Below are 12,510 nucleotides of genomic sequence, written 5' to 3' on the forward strand. Positions count from 1 at the left end.
CTGTTGTGATATTGATGAATAAATGCCATGCATTTAGCTTGAATGGGGACATACCAGACAATAGATGGTTTGGAAGGAGTAGCAACTATGAGAACTTGAGAGTTTTTGGCTCAAGGCCTTTGCACACATCAAGCAAGGGAAGTTGGAAGCAAGGGCAGTCCAGTGTATCATGTTGGGCTATCAGCCAGGTGTGAAGGGCTATAGACTTTGGTGCATTGAACTTGGAAATGGAAAGATTATTATTAGCAGAGATGTCATTTTCTGGGAGCATGAGATGCCTTTCAAGAAGAAGTCAGATACCGAAACAAAGAATGACAGTGAGAGGGTGATCATCTCTGAGATTGAGGTGGGGCATCAAGGATCTCAAGTACAACAAGAAACTGAGATACTTGTTAGAGTTTGTATACTAGAAATCACGTTTCGAGTGATTGAATACTGTAAAACTCTTATTTTATTTTCCAATAAATAAAACAGATTATTTTTGTCATAATGTTGTTATGTTTTACATCTAATGGATGTTAATGCATGTTTAAGTGTATAAGTTAACTTAACAAAGTCTATGTCTTTGTTTTAGTAGACCGGTTGTGGGCGTCGTCCACTTTAAGGTAATACGGTCAGTTCTAAAACAAAGAAAAAGATGAATTTCACAACCTAGATGGAATTTGACTACCCATCGAGAAAGGTTGCAATGTCAGTCCGCATATTTCTAAGCCTTACCGAAATAAGATGACATTGGTGTGGTATAGCACTGAACGGATCTAACAGCGAGACTTGCCTTAGGCTATCTACTGAAAGGCGAGGTCTTGATAAATATTTGTTTCTTAATCAATGTAGGTTAGCATTGAGCATACGGTATTGATTATGCACTACTTTGACTTATCAAATGGTGCGGGTTTTTTCGTAACCCAATAATCCTGATATATTGGGTAGTGGTGATCGATATCTAGCGATGCTAGGATTGCTATTATATTGAATCGTGCGCGAGCTGAGTCTCGTTTGATAATGTCCTCAAGAGGAGCGCAAAACAAGGTTTTATTATTCGGAACCTAGCTAGTTGGAGTGTGATTACTCTATGAATAATAAATAAGCGTTTCATGCTAAGTCCACTCTTGGAATTAATAAGAAGTTAATTAATTAAGTCAATAGCGGACATTAATTAATTAATGGACATTTTAATCTTAAGCACGGGAAATGAAAGTTAAATGGAAACCCGGATTACTTGTAATTTCGGATTTGGATGGGGAGAGTTCAATATTACTTCTGTAGTGGCTGCTCGTAATATTCCAATTATAACTTATATTAAATTGTGGATTCAATTTAATTAGTAAAAAGTAAATTGGTGAGCCCATATCCAAAACCTTCCATAGATCCCTGTCTGGGCCCAAAAGGAACTTAATATAAATAGGAGAATAAAGGAGACAGAAACAACACAATTTTATTTGCTAAAATTTTCAAAAATTTCAGCTGTCACAAGCTGTAGGAATTTTCGAATTCCTCTCCTATTCCAAAAAGGATTTCTTCTTGTCTTCTTTATTTAAGTCCTAGTATTCTAGTAAGATCAGCCTACACTGATATTGGGATACAGTTCGGGAACCAGAGAGAAGATTTGTGGTTTAGTACTCAAAGCATCACGTGGAGAAGAAGCTAGCCATCTTCAATTCTTTGGAGAATTAATTAGGTATTTTTCTGCTCCATAGAAAAGCATGTTTTAGGTTTCAATATTCTTAAAGCATGATTGATTCAAGTTATGAGCATGATACATGTGATAATTACGCGAATAGCTTTTGTCTAAATAATCTGCTAAATAGATCTGATTATTATGTGATTAATTTATGCGCCCGCTTCCGCTGCCGGTTCCAACAATACTGATGTTCCACATTCTCCCCAACCACCACCACAACAACAATCAAGTCCAGCAGCTCAAGACAGCTGGAAATTAGCTAGGGACAAAGTTAAGGGAAATGTGAGGCCTTCTTCCAGGTATTCTGATGCTGAGTATCTATTCTATTGCCTCATGGTGGTTGAGGAAATTGAGTACTCAGAGCCTAGCAGCTATGAGGAGGCAGTTGAGAGCAAAGATTGGGAAAAGTGGATGCAAGCCATGATGGTACTTGGGTTCTAGTGGAGAGGCCAAATGGTAAAAGGGTTGTAAGTTATAAGTGGATCTTCAAGAAGAAGATAGAGGCTGCTGATGGAGATAAATTTAGATATAAAGCCAGGCTAGTGGCTAGAGGTTTCACACAGGAGCATGACATTGATTATGAAGAAATCTTCTCTCCTGTGGTGAAGCACACTTCCATTCGAATTTTATTGGCAATTGTGGCTTGAAAAGATTGGGAGCTAGAGCAATTGAATGTTAAGACAACATTCTTGCATGGTGACCTAAATGAAACCATTTATATGACTCAACCAAAGGGCTTCATAAAACCTGGAGATGAAGGAAAAGTTTGCTTGCTAAAGAAAAGTATCTATGGCTTGAAGTAGGCTAGCCGTCAGAGGCATATGAAGTTCAATACTCACACGATCAAGGGTGGTTTTCTAAGATCTTGTTATAATGAATGTGTCTACATAAAGAGTGTAGGTGGAGCTATTGTGGCTTATCTACTCTTATATGTAGATGATATGTTGCTAGCAGGTGCTGATTTGAGAGAGATTCAAAAGGTGAAAAATGATCTCAGAGCTGCTTTTGAGTTGAAAGATTTAGGCCCAGCCAGAAAAATCCTGGGCAATGTCCATAGTGAGAAAGAGGGAAAAGAGGCAGATACTGCTGGAACAGTCTGATTATATAGCCAAGTTGCTCAAGAAATTCAAGATGGAAAATGTGAAAGAGGTTTCTGTCCCTATGGGCTAACACTACAAGCTGAGTGCAGAACAGGGACCTAAGAGTGAAGCTGAGAAAATGGAGATGCAGAACATACCTTATGCAAACATTATTGGGAGCATAATGTATGTCATGATTAATACTCGGCCTGACATTGCACAGGCCATATCAGTAACTAGCAGATACATGACTAGTTATGGAAAGGAGCATTGGTCTGCACTGAAGTGGCTGGTGAGATACCTGCGGGGAGCTACTAATGTGGGTATTCTGTTTGATGGAAGTAGTGAGCATGAGGGAGATCCATTAAAGGGCTGGAGTGACTCTGACTTTGCTGGAAATCTAGACACTAGAAGGTCTCAATCAGGCTATTTATTTACTCTCTATGGTTCAGTAATCAGTTGGAAGAATAGTCTTCAAGGAGTGGTTGCTATATCCACTACTAAGGCTGAGTTCATGTCACTAACATCAGCAGTGAAGGAAAGTTCTTGGCTCAAAGGGGTATTGAAAGATTTTGGGATAGTTCAAGAATCTATAAGCATTGGTTGTGACAATAATAGTGCCTTATGTCTAGCCAAGCATCAGGTCTATCATGAGCGGAGTAAGCACATAGATGTGCGTCTACACTAGGACTGGCAAATCGTGCGTGTCGGATCGTTATCGTGTCGACACGATAACGACACGAACACGATAACAACAAACACAAACACGACCCGTTAAGAAAACCTCAAACACGAATACGAACATGACCCGCTACCTTCAGACACGAACACGACACGAACCACTTCGGGTCAACACGACACGATAACAACACGTATTGAAAAATGAGATTGTAAGAGTCATTTAATAAGTATTGAAAAATGAAAATAATAAGAATTAGTAATATTAAAAATATTATTTTTTAACGGATAACACGAACACGACACGAACACGCATTGTTAACAGATAACACGAACCCGACACGAACACGACACGAAATTTTCATGTCCTTAATGGGTCGACCCGATAAGGACACGAACCCAATAAGCTCTTACCCAAACCCATTAATTTCGTGCCGTTTCGTGTCGCGTTATCGTTTCGTGTAAAAAATTGACAGCCCTAGTCTACACTTCATCCGAGAGAAGGCTGAAGCAGGAGAAGTAAAAATCTTCAAGGTCGACACTGCTGAGAATCCAACAGACATGTTGACAAAGCCTATACCAAGGGCTAAGCTTGAATTGTGTATGAGGTTGATAAAGCTTCATAGCATTGACTCACATGGCAGCTAAACCATCAAGGTGGAGTTTGTGAATATATTGATGGATTAAGCTGCAAACATAAAGGAGAAATGAATCGGAAATCATTTCTTGATGATGAGCTTCAAGAGCCTTGGATCAACCTCTGATCCGAGAGATTAAATCTCGATCGTTGATCACTGTTAGATTTGAAATGTGTATAAATAAGTTTGTTGTTTTCCGGTTAGTAGTTAGACACCCTCTTGTAGCTCATTTTTCTCTCGCTATTCAATAAGAAATTCCCTTTCTCAAACTCTTGAATCATCACTCTCTCTTCTCCGATTACAACACACAATCGAACTCTATCTCTAACAGTTGACATTAAATAATTATGATCATATTAAAAATTATGAATATATAATTTTAGATGAAGCCCTCTTAAATGCCGTTTATGAATTAATCAATTCACACCATTATTGTGTTATATGACATAAATATGTGGTGGAATACATGCGATATTGTGTTATATTTTTATATTTTAGGAAGAGATACAAAAATTACTCCATTTATTTCAAGATAAGTGATACGTGCTAGTTGGCACCTATTTTGACAAAACTTAATTTTTATTCTTTCTATTTTATTTATCTCATATTTTATTATAGTAATTCACTATTCTTAATTCCTGTAACAAAATAAAGTAGTACTATTATTTAATTGGGACGGATAAAATATTAAATATTAATAATCGAAATGTAGATTTCTATTACATAAAAATGTAAAAGAACTAGTACTACTTAAATTTAGAAGATGATTCTTGCATTTAATAAAAAAATCCATTCATAAATGTAAGCAAACAATTATTAATTCTTAAAGTCAGCTGATTTATTAGCTACTAGTACTACATATTTTAAAGTTTTCGTCATTTTTGTTTGACAGTAGTAGTAAAATACTTGCATAAATTAGCTAAAATTCCAATTTATAGCAGACAACACGCCCCACACCCAAAAAGTGAAATTTAATGAGTTTAAGGACCAATTGATAAATTCAGCACAACTATATATCTTCGATGATTTCAATACTCCACACTCGATTCACCTGCATACAGATAGAGTCAATCCTGTCACACAGTCAAACGTTATCTCTCTGGTAAGCTCCTCTCGCTCCATTTCTTTCCGAGATTCTACCTTTTCCTGCGTAATTGCTTTTGGATCGTCGGTTTTCCATGTGTGTTGTGTGTTGATCGTGGAGAATTTTGATTGTGATCGTGAGAATTTTGTGCAGAGTTTGCGCGGGGGCGTAATGTCGTCAGATCCAAAGCTTCACGTGTTTGAGGAAGTCGCGAAGCATAATAAGACGAAGGATTGTTGGCTCGTTATCAGTGGAAAGGTTCGATTAAAAAAATACATTTGATTCCTTTTCGTTGCAACAAAAATTAGGACTCCATGCGTTATTAATTTATTTTATAAAATTTTCAATAAAAATCTGTTTCCTGGAGGTTTTGAGATTTGACCGTTAATCGGATGCTGCTTTCGGATTTTCATTTATTCATGCGATCAAAGATGCTATTGAGCTTAATCAAGTATCCTAAGTTTGTCAATCTGATATGTGAAGCTTTTTGTGTTGATTTTATCAATTCAATAAAAGTCATGTTGGTGAAAGATTGTGATCCTCGATTTTCTTCTGGATGATTTAGGAATTTGTTTTGTTGTTAATATGTAGCTTCATTACTGTATTTGCATAATCATAGCGTCAAACTTGGTTAGCTGGTTATGGTAATTTTAGCTTTCAAATGATTTAGAGAGGGAAAGAGAGAGAAACGAGTAGAAGACTTGTTTAAACTGTATAGCTTAGATGAGACACTTGAAGCAGCAAAGATGGATACCTGATTATACAAAATGGAGCAAAGATGAAACTCGTCTTCGTGAGAGAGAGAGATTGGTTGAGATAAGTATGAGGTTTACAGTAATCTGTTATCTTAATTTGGTTCTATCCTGTTACGGGCATATAAAAACTGCTAAAATGTTGAGTGTTTGGTTGCATTTAAGTTTGAGTTAATTTGTATGTTCATTAATCTTTCAAAAGATAGCATAGCATTCTAACACGAAGATAGCGTATGCTAAAATGGATTCTCCTCAGGTTTATGATGTGACTCCATTCATGGACGATCATCCCGGAGGTGATGAAGTTCTACTAGCAGCTACAGGTAAATATAATCTTTTCAATGCTCGTATCGCTGTCATCAAACTCGTTGGGTTCTTGAAGTTGTTCGCTCATTACAGGGAAAGATGCAACCAATGACTTCGAGGATATTGGGCACAGCGATGAAGCTCGTGAGATGATGGACAAGTACTACATTGGGGAGATAGACCCGGCAACAGTTCCCTCGAAACGCCCTTTCTCCCAACCCCCACAACAATCTGCTGCCCACAGCGCCAACAAGTCACCCGATTTTGTCATCAAGATCTTGCAGTTTCTCGTGCCTCTCTTGATCTTGGGATTGGCCTTTGCCGTCCGGCACCACACCAAAGAGAAATCATCTTAACTCATATAGGCATTTCCTTACTTCTCAACTCCTCTTAGTTGTCAAGGATTCAACTTTTATCACCCACGCTATCCAATATTTTTGGGTGCATGGTAAATGTATTGATTTACAAGTAATAAGTCTATCCCAAAAAATAAAAGTATTTGGCAATTTGTTATGCTTGATAGAGTAATTTTAGTACTCCGTATTCATTATTTTCACTATCCAGTGACAGCTAGCATTAAAATGACGTCGTCGTTTAAATGCTTCGGTGATAAGAAAATCCATCTAACACCTTTTCGTTGTTGGATTCTCAACTGAAACTATAATCAGAGGTAGATACAAGCAGAGTGCTAAAACAACCATTTAAGGTCTCACAGTGTTAGCAATTTGATAAGTAAATAGACAAGCATAGAGCCATTAACATGAATAAGCTCAGCAGAAAATTTCCAATTGTAGAGATACAGATGGAATCAACGATTTCTACTCGGAAATTGCCTCTATCAAAGACCCCTACGAGTTGCCTCAGAGCTTTGCTACTTCCCCAAAAACAAGCACCAAAGTTTGTTGCTTACCAAGAAACGGACTAACGGAGAAATTCTTCCACGATAGACTTAGCAATAATTAGAGGGAACAAAATTACATACTCAATGAGTCTCGATCTTGTCATGGAGGTTGACAACCAAGTGGTGTGCATCATCCAGAAGCTTCCACACATCGAGATGCCCTGCCATCGAGTTGCACTCCCTAAGAATCTCGTCCATGCTGTTGTATTTTTCCACGATTTGCTTCCTCCTTTGCAGGACAGAAGCTGCAATTGCATAGAGTAAGAGATCATCGGTTGGAGGGGCCCGCTGCCTGATCCTGCTCCAAGCAGACTTCCCTATACCAGCTCTGATTGCAGCCTGATCCGCCCATACGACTTCCCAGAGGCATAGAGTTTGCTCGAAAGTTAGTTCCCTTCTAAAGAGCACGACCACCATCCTGTATACGAAGAAGCAATCCTCAGCCTGGAGTTCCTCGAGATGCCTGTAGAGGTGTGAGTCCTTGTACTTGATGATTTTTGAGACGATGTTCAGCTGCCTTCTGATTCCCACTTCATCAAGTCGGAAATTGTGACGAGCCTTCTTCATGAAACCCACAAAGCACCAGAAAGCTTCATGGTCCTCTGTCACCACAGCTATTATAGGAGAAAGAAGATCACTCATCCCCTGACAATAGCCGATTTCAGGGTCATACATTGCATAGGCTTCAAGAATGGCTACCAAACGAGCAGCATGGAAGATCCTGCTAGGAATGAGATGTTCATAATCCTTCAGCCTCACTGCTTCAGCAGCACGATGGGCTTTTGCATCTGTCACCGTAGCCTGTGATGGGGAGTATGATATCCAATCCTCATTGGCCCGAATAGCATCTAGCCGGATAATTCGCTGCCAGGTGGCAAAATTTTCCCTACTGAAGGGTTGAGACTGAACATCCGTGCTTGAAGGAGACGAATCCTCCTTTGAGGACAGGTCATTTTCAGGGTCCTGGTCCTGTGTGCTTTCTGTTACGTCGAAAGTTTGACTTAATTCAGGATCATCTGAGGATTCAGAGTCTGAGGATTCTGAGTCAGAGGTGACGTTGGAATCTGTAATTCTCTTTGAGCCCTCGTATTCATTCATGATTGAGTTGGTGGTATGACATTCCTCCTCATTATTATCGAATGCTTCCTCACTCGAAAGGGATCCTCTGGCACTCACCACCTCTTCAGAGCAAGGAGAATCCACCTCTTCAGTGATACTTCCACCACCAGCATTGCTTGTTTCACCATTTGCATTTAACTTACAAGGTTCACTGATATGTTTAAGGAGCCGGCGACACTGCCTCCGTAGTTTCTCATATTCCTTTCTGCAAAAAGTAACAACCAATAAATCTACGGCCAAACCTTATCGACTTATTAATCAGTTAAACATATAAATGGATGGGAGATTTTTGTAAAAAAAGGTAAAAGAAAATGAATAGAGTCCACTACATGGGTAACAAACTCATGTTTGTATGACTGTACCTGTTCTGGACCTTAGTAGTATCTCTTTCTTCTTTGGTACTTCTCAGGTCATAGCTGCAGAAAGAAGTCGAGATCATAATCATTATGACTAGGCCATATGCATATTCTTGATATACAGAAATAAGCTTGAAAGTAAAACATTGGCAGGTCAAAATATATTTAAGTAATGTCAAACGCATGTTGATGACAGAGATGGCACTAACCCTCAAGAAGGGGAAGTGAGGTCAGTACATCCTAAACATTAAAGCTAAGGACTGGATAAGGGAACTTTTGTTGGACCAAAGAAGGAACACGAAAACTATGTTCAGAGACATTAATAATCAAATGGTTTATTACAAGCAAACACAAACATCAAGAAGCAATGAGTTTCATGAGACCTGATCTACCCTTACTCTTCAGTTATTTACATCTCACAAACAGAAATTAAACTATTAATGCAATGTTCATCCACAAGCAGAAAATGAGAAAACATTGCCACTCAGATATCTTATTCCTGAAGTGAGTAAACTTACACTCCAAGAAGAAACGGCCAAACCTCTCCCCTAATACTAGGATCAACACCCTGCATAAAGCAAGGTATAAAATCAAACTCAAGCAGTTACCAACTACAACAATTAACTTGCAGCTATATGAAAGCATAACTCACTCCGCTTCGAACTTTTTTCAGGAATTTAACTCCATTGTCACGAAGCTTTCCATCTGGAGTGAACAAACTTTTCCACTGCTGAGGTGAGAGTATATGCTTCCTTTTTCTCCGGGACCATGGGGATTTAAGGCGACCCCTGAAAATTAGCAATATCACCAATTATTACTTGATCAATGAGAGGCCGTGTTAACAAAATCGAAAGAGTACAAGGTTCCCAAGTCACAAGATTATTGGGCACAATCATGTTTGGTAGCATAAGGACAAAATTTACTAATTATCACTGCCTGCATATAACTCCAAAGAAAGAATTTGAGATGAAAAGAGCATATCCTTCCGCAGAAAAAGTATGAGATGAAAAGCAATACAGAGCATGCAGCATTATCAAGTTCCATAACTTAACAGTTAACAATTAGAAAATGACCAGCTGATATTTGAAAAAACTTCCTAACTCAAGTAACTACTACAGAGAACTACTTTAAATTCCACATGTTTGTTTAAAGGTTTATATTCAAAGAAGATGCTAACTGTCCACTAATACAAGAACCAGCACAGTAGCGATATATTTTTTTCATGTAGCAACTTGAAAGTAAAAAGAAATTTGTTAGCTTCTTTGTAGCCGTCCAAGAGAAAGGTTCATTCATCTTGCATCCTAAATAAAGCAACCAAAATACTTCTCAGAAAACTAATACAAATATACAATGGTAAATAAGTTCACACAAGGCGTGGAAGAGCCTAATATCAACAGGTTCAGATGTTGGCATGGTTATATCTCTTTGAAGTGTGAAAGTACTGGTTCTGTGGAATATCTATAATATACTCATATATAATGTTGTCATTCAAAATAAGAATTGATGCAAAATATAGATACTGGATGAGATTAGCAGGGTGAATTAAAACTTGAGGTAGCTGAATATGAACTATTGCTAAGGTCATAACACAAATGAACTAGACAACAACTGTTAGATATCACAAAGTTTAATCGGCCAACTTTCTGATTGAGGTTCTGGACTCAACTTTCAACCTCGAGCATGAGGTCCACAACCTTGGTGTTTACAGCCATGCACAAAACATCACAGTGATTTAGTGTTCACAGCCATGCACAAAACCAGTTATATCACCACCTTAAAATATGTTGAAAGACAATAGTGTATTCAGATTATTGAGAAAAAATAGATATTTATGGTCGCATACTAAATCTCCCAAAACGTTCCAGGTCTATAAAGCATGATTTGATGTAAAAATTTGATCTTCCATCTTGTTCAAGAATCAAGACTTAAAAGAAGCTTCAGAGAAAATCGATGTACAGCACTGGAAAGTAGGTCAATAACCAATTTCTACTTCGAGGGAGATTTTATTTTTCATCCCATCTATATCCTTTTCCTACTTGGACAAAACTACAAATGTAAATACAATGACTCAAAATTTAGAAGTTTACAACCTTGGTGACCTTGCATAGATTACACTTTAATTTGACAAAATCCAATATAAGGGCAAGAATGAGTGCTTTATTAATCAAGCACTAATTATTCAACACCAGTCGATCATTCAAAGTAGTATATTAGCCCATTTTGGCTGACAAATAAAAAAAGATATTTCATATTACCAAGTCAAATTAATACTCTACTTATTACTCTTACATATCAATCCTAACAACTAAACTAACTGAAGCGTACACCTAGGCGTAGGGCTATGACCAGCAACACGAAGAAATGGACAGCTATGAATCGAGCTGCAAAGAAGCGGCAGATTGAATGGTAGGGTAAGTGATATGAGATTGAAAAAAGCTCATGTTTTGGAAGTATAAACTCAAGATCTGAACTAAAAGATTAGAAAAAAACTAAGTAGGTGTTTTAATTTAGAGAGAGAAAGAAGAGACTCACCGGTCAGAAGAGGAAGAAGAACAAGAGGCTGGTGAGGAGTTGGAGGAAGCTACTATGAAGAGAACCGATCTCAAATGAATCCACGACGAAGACGGTGGAGACGACGACGTATTTGAAGACGGTGACGAAGATTTTGACGAAGTCTGACTTCGTCTTAGAGCTCTCATCTATGAAGTCTTTATGAGTTATCACTCCTAAAATTTTTGCCCTAATCTAATTAAATTAAGTCTCCCTAGGGTTTACAACACCGGATTGAGAAAATTTCCTGTGACACTGTAGCTCTTTACCTAGAAGTGTAGAAGACTGCGGCGGCTAAGGCGAGGCCAGCAAACGCCGTGAAGGCGAGGGTGAGGCCGCCGTTGGACGCCGCATCCCTCCAGAATCCTCCACCGCCGCCGCCTCCGATGAAGACCACCCTGCTCAGCTCGCCGATTCTGCTCCCGATGGCTTGGACCGCCGCGGCGCCGCCGGCTAGCATGGGGTGGATGCGCGGAATGACGAATCTGCCCCTGGGAACGCCTTGTTGATTATCCACCATCAACCAACTGAATACCACCAGCAACCTCCGCTTTAATGCTTCCCTCCTCTCCTCTTTTTCTTTCACTCCTTTCCCACTTTTTTATTTTGATTTCATTTTTTTTTCTCCTTTGAGGGCTTTTGTCTTCTCTCTGCGATGATGCGATCTATGTATCCATAGATTTTCTCTCTCTAGAGTTTTGCTTTTGGAGAGAGAGAGATTGGGAGTGAAACGACGCCGTGTGAACCGTTATGATATGACCATTACCACCTTTGTGTGAGTGTCATCTTATAAATTCAATAATTTTGACGATTTATATTTACTAAATTACAACTAAATAAAATTAAACCACAGTGTGATGGGCTTGTTTTGCGTACTAGGCTCGAAATCAAATTCATTATTCGATTATCAATTACTATAAACAATTCCAACTTTATATAATACTAAAATTTTATCATTCAAATTGAGAACGTGTTTTGAGTTTATCTTATCTTCGACCTTTTATCAAGCTATTCATTGTAGAATCGTGTCGCACGAGACATGAGCGGCATGGTGTGATGTTCTTAGACTTATCACTAAAAGTCTATTCAAAGTTTCAAATTCAAGTAATTAAGATTAAAAATAGTTTCTAGTTATGCATTCGAATATGGTTATATTACTATTCTCTTATCATTATCTTTTAGTAATATTAATACTTTTGAAATTTAAAAATATGTTTCATTTTCGAAAACTTGGATAGACTACTGATAGACGAATATATCAAAAGTGTGAAATTATGCAAATAATGGTAAGTAGCCATTATTAAAATATTATAATTATGAAGACAATTGAAAATCTTTACACCGTGAAGGACCATCTTACATTATT

General features: G+C 38.1%; 2 protein-coding genes across 4 annotated transcripts; one reads left to right on the top strand and one right to left on the bottom strand.

Moving 5' to 3' along the window:
• The first annotated feature begins 5,046 nt into the window (after nt 1-5,046).
• Nucleotides 5,047-6,731, top strand: LOC125200198 (cytochrome b5-like). The gene is made up of 4 exons (XM_048097923.1): nt 5,047-5,178; nt 5,314-5,418; nt 6,169-6,235; nt 6,312-6,731. The coding sequence occupies exons 2-4, from the start codon at nt 5,332-5,334 to the stop codon at nt 6,572-6,574; spliced, it is 417 nt and encodes a 138-aa protein (XP_047953880.1). The 5' UTR covers nt 5,047-5,178; nt 5,314-5,331; the 3' UTR covers nt 6,575-6,731.
• A 140-nt stretch (nt 6,732-6,871) lies between these two features.
• On the bottom strand, nt 6,872-11,906 carry LOC125200197 (rab GTPase-activating protein 22-like). Of its 3 annotated transcripts, none has more exons than XM_048097921.1 (6): nt 11,414-11,549; nt 11,127-11,320; nt 9,247-9,382; nt 9,113-9,162; nt 8,601-8,654; nt 6,872-8,443 (listed from the first exon to the last, which is right to left on the bottom strand). In XM_048097921.1, the coding sequence occupies exons 2-6, from the start codon at nt 11,291-11,293 to the stop codon at nt 7,201-7,203; spliced, it is 1,650 nt and encodes a 549-aa protein (XP_047953878.1). In that variant the 5' UTR covers nt 11,294-11,320; nt 11,414-11,549; the 3' UTR covers nt 6,872-7,200. The 3 variants fall into 3 exon arrangements, with proteins under 3 accessions (XP_047953878.1, XP_047953879.1, XP_047953877.1); XM_048097922.1 differs by having other exon boundaries at nt 11,127-11,293; nt 11,414-11,521; XM_048097920.1 differs by lacking the exon at nt 11,127-11,320 and having other exon boundaries at nt 11,414-11,906.
• Between the last annotated feature and the right edge of the window lie 604 nt (nt 11,907-12,510).

Source organism: Salvia hispanica, unplaced genomic scaffold, assembly GCF_023119035.1.
Source record: "Salvia hispanica cultivar TCC Black 2014 unplaced genomic scaffold, UniMelb_Shisp_WGS_1.0 HiC_scaffold_84, whole genome shotgun sequence".
Taxonomy (NCBI): Eukaryota; Viridiplantae; Streptophyta; class Magnoliopsida; order Lamiales; family Lamiaceae; genus Salvia; species Salvia hispanica.

What these genes read in the sequence shown, in the direction of transcription:
- LOC125200198 (XM_048097923.1), top strand. Translation starts at nt 5,332, where the DNA reads ATGTCGTCAGATCCAAAGCTTCACGTGTTTGAGGAAGTCGCGAAGCAT. An exon ending in GGCTCGTTATCAGTGGAAAG is followed by an intron (nt 5,419 to 6,168) that starts GTTCGATTAAAA and finishes GATTCTCCTCAG; the next exon opens with GTTTATGATGTGACTCCATT. An exon ending in AGTTCTACTAGCAGCTACAG is followed by an intron (nt 6,236 to 6,311) that starts GTAAATATAATC and finishes CGCTCATTACAG; the next exon opens with GGAAAGATGCAACCAATGAC.
- LOC125200197 (XM_048097920.1), bottom strand. Translation starts at nt 11,664, where the DNA reads ATGGTGGATAATCAACAAGGCGTTCCCAGGGGCAGATTCGTCATTCCG. An exon ending in GCAGTCTTCTACACTTCTAG is followed by an intron (nt 9,383 to 11,413) that starts GTAAAGAGCTAC and finishes GCTAATTTTCAG; the next exon opens with GGGTCGCCTTAAATCCCCAT. An exon ending in TGAAAAAAGTTCGAAGCGGA is followed by an intron (nt 9,163 to 9,246) that starts GTGAGTTATGCT and finishes TGCTTTATGCAG; the next exon opens with GGTGTTGATCCTAGTATTAG.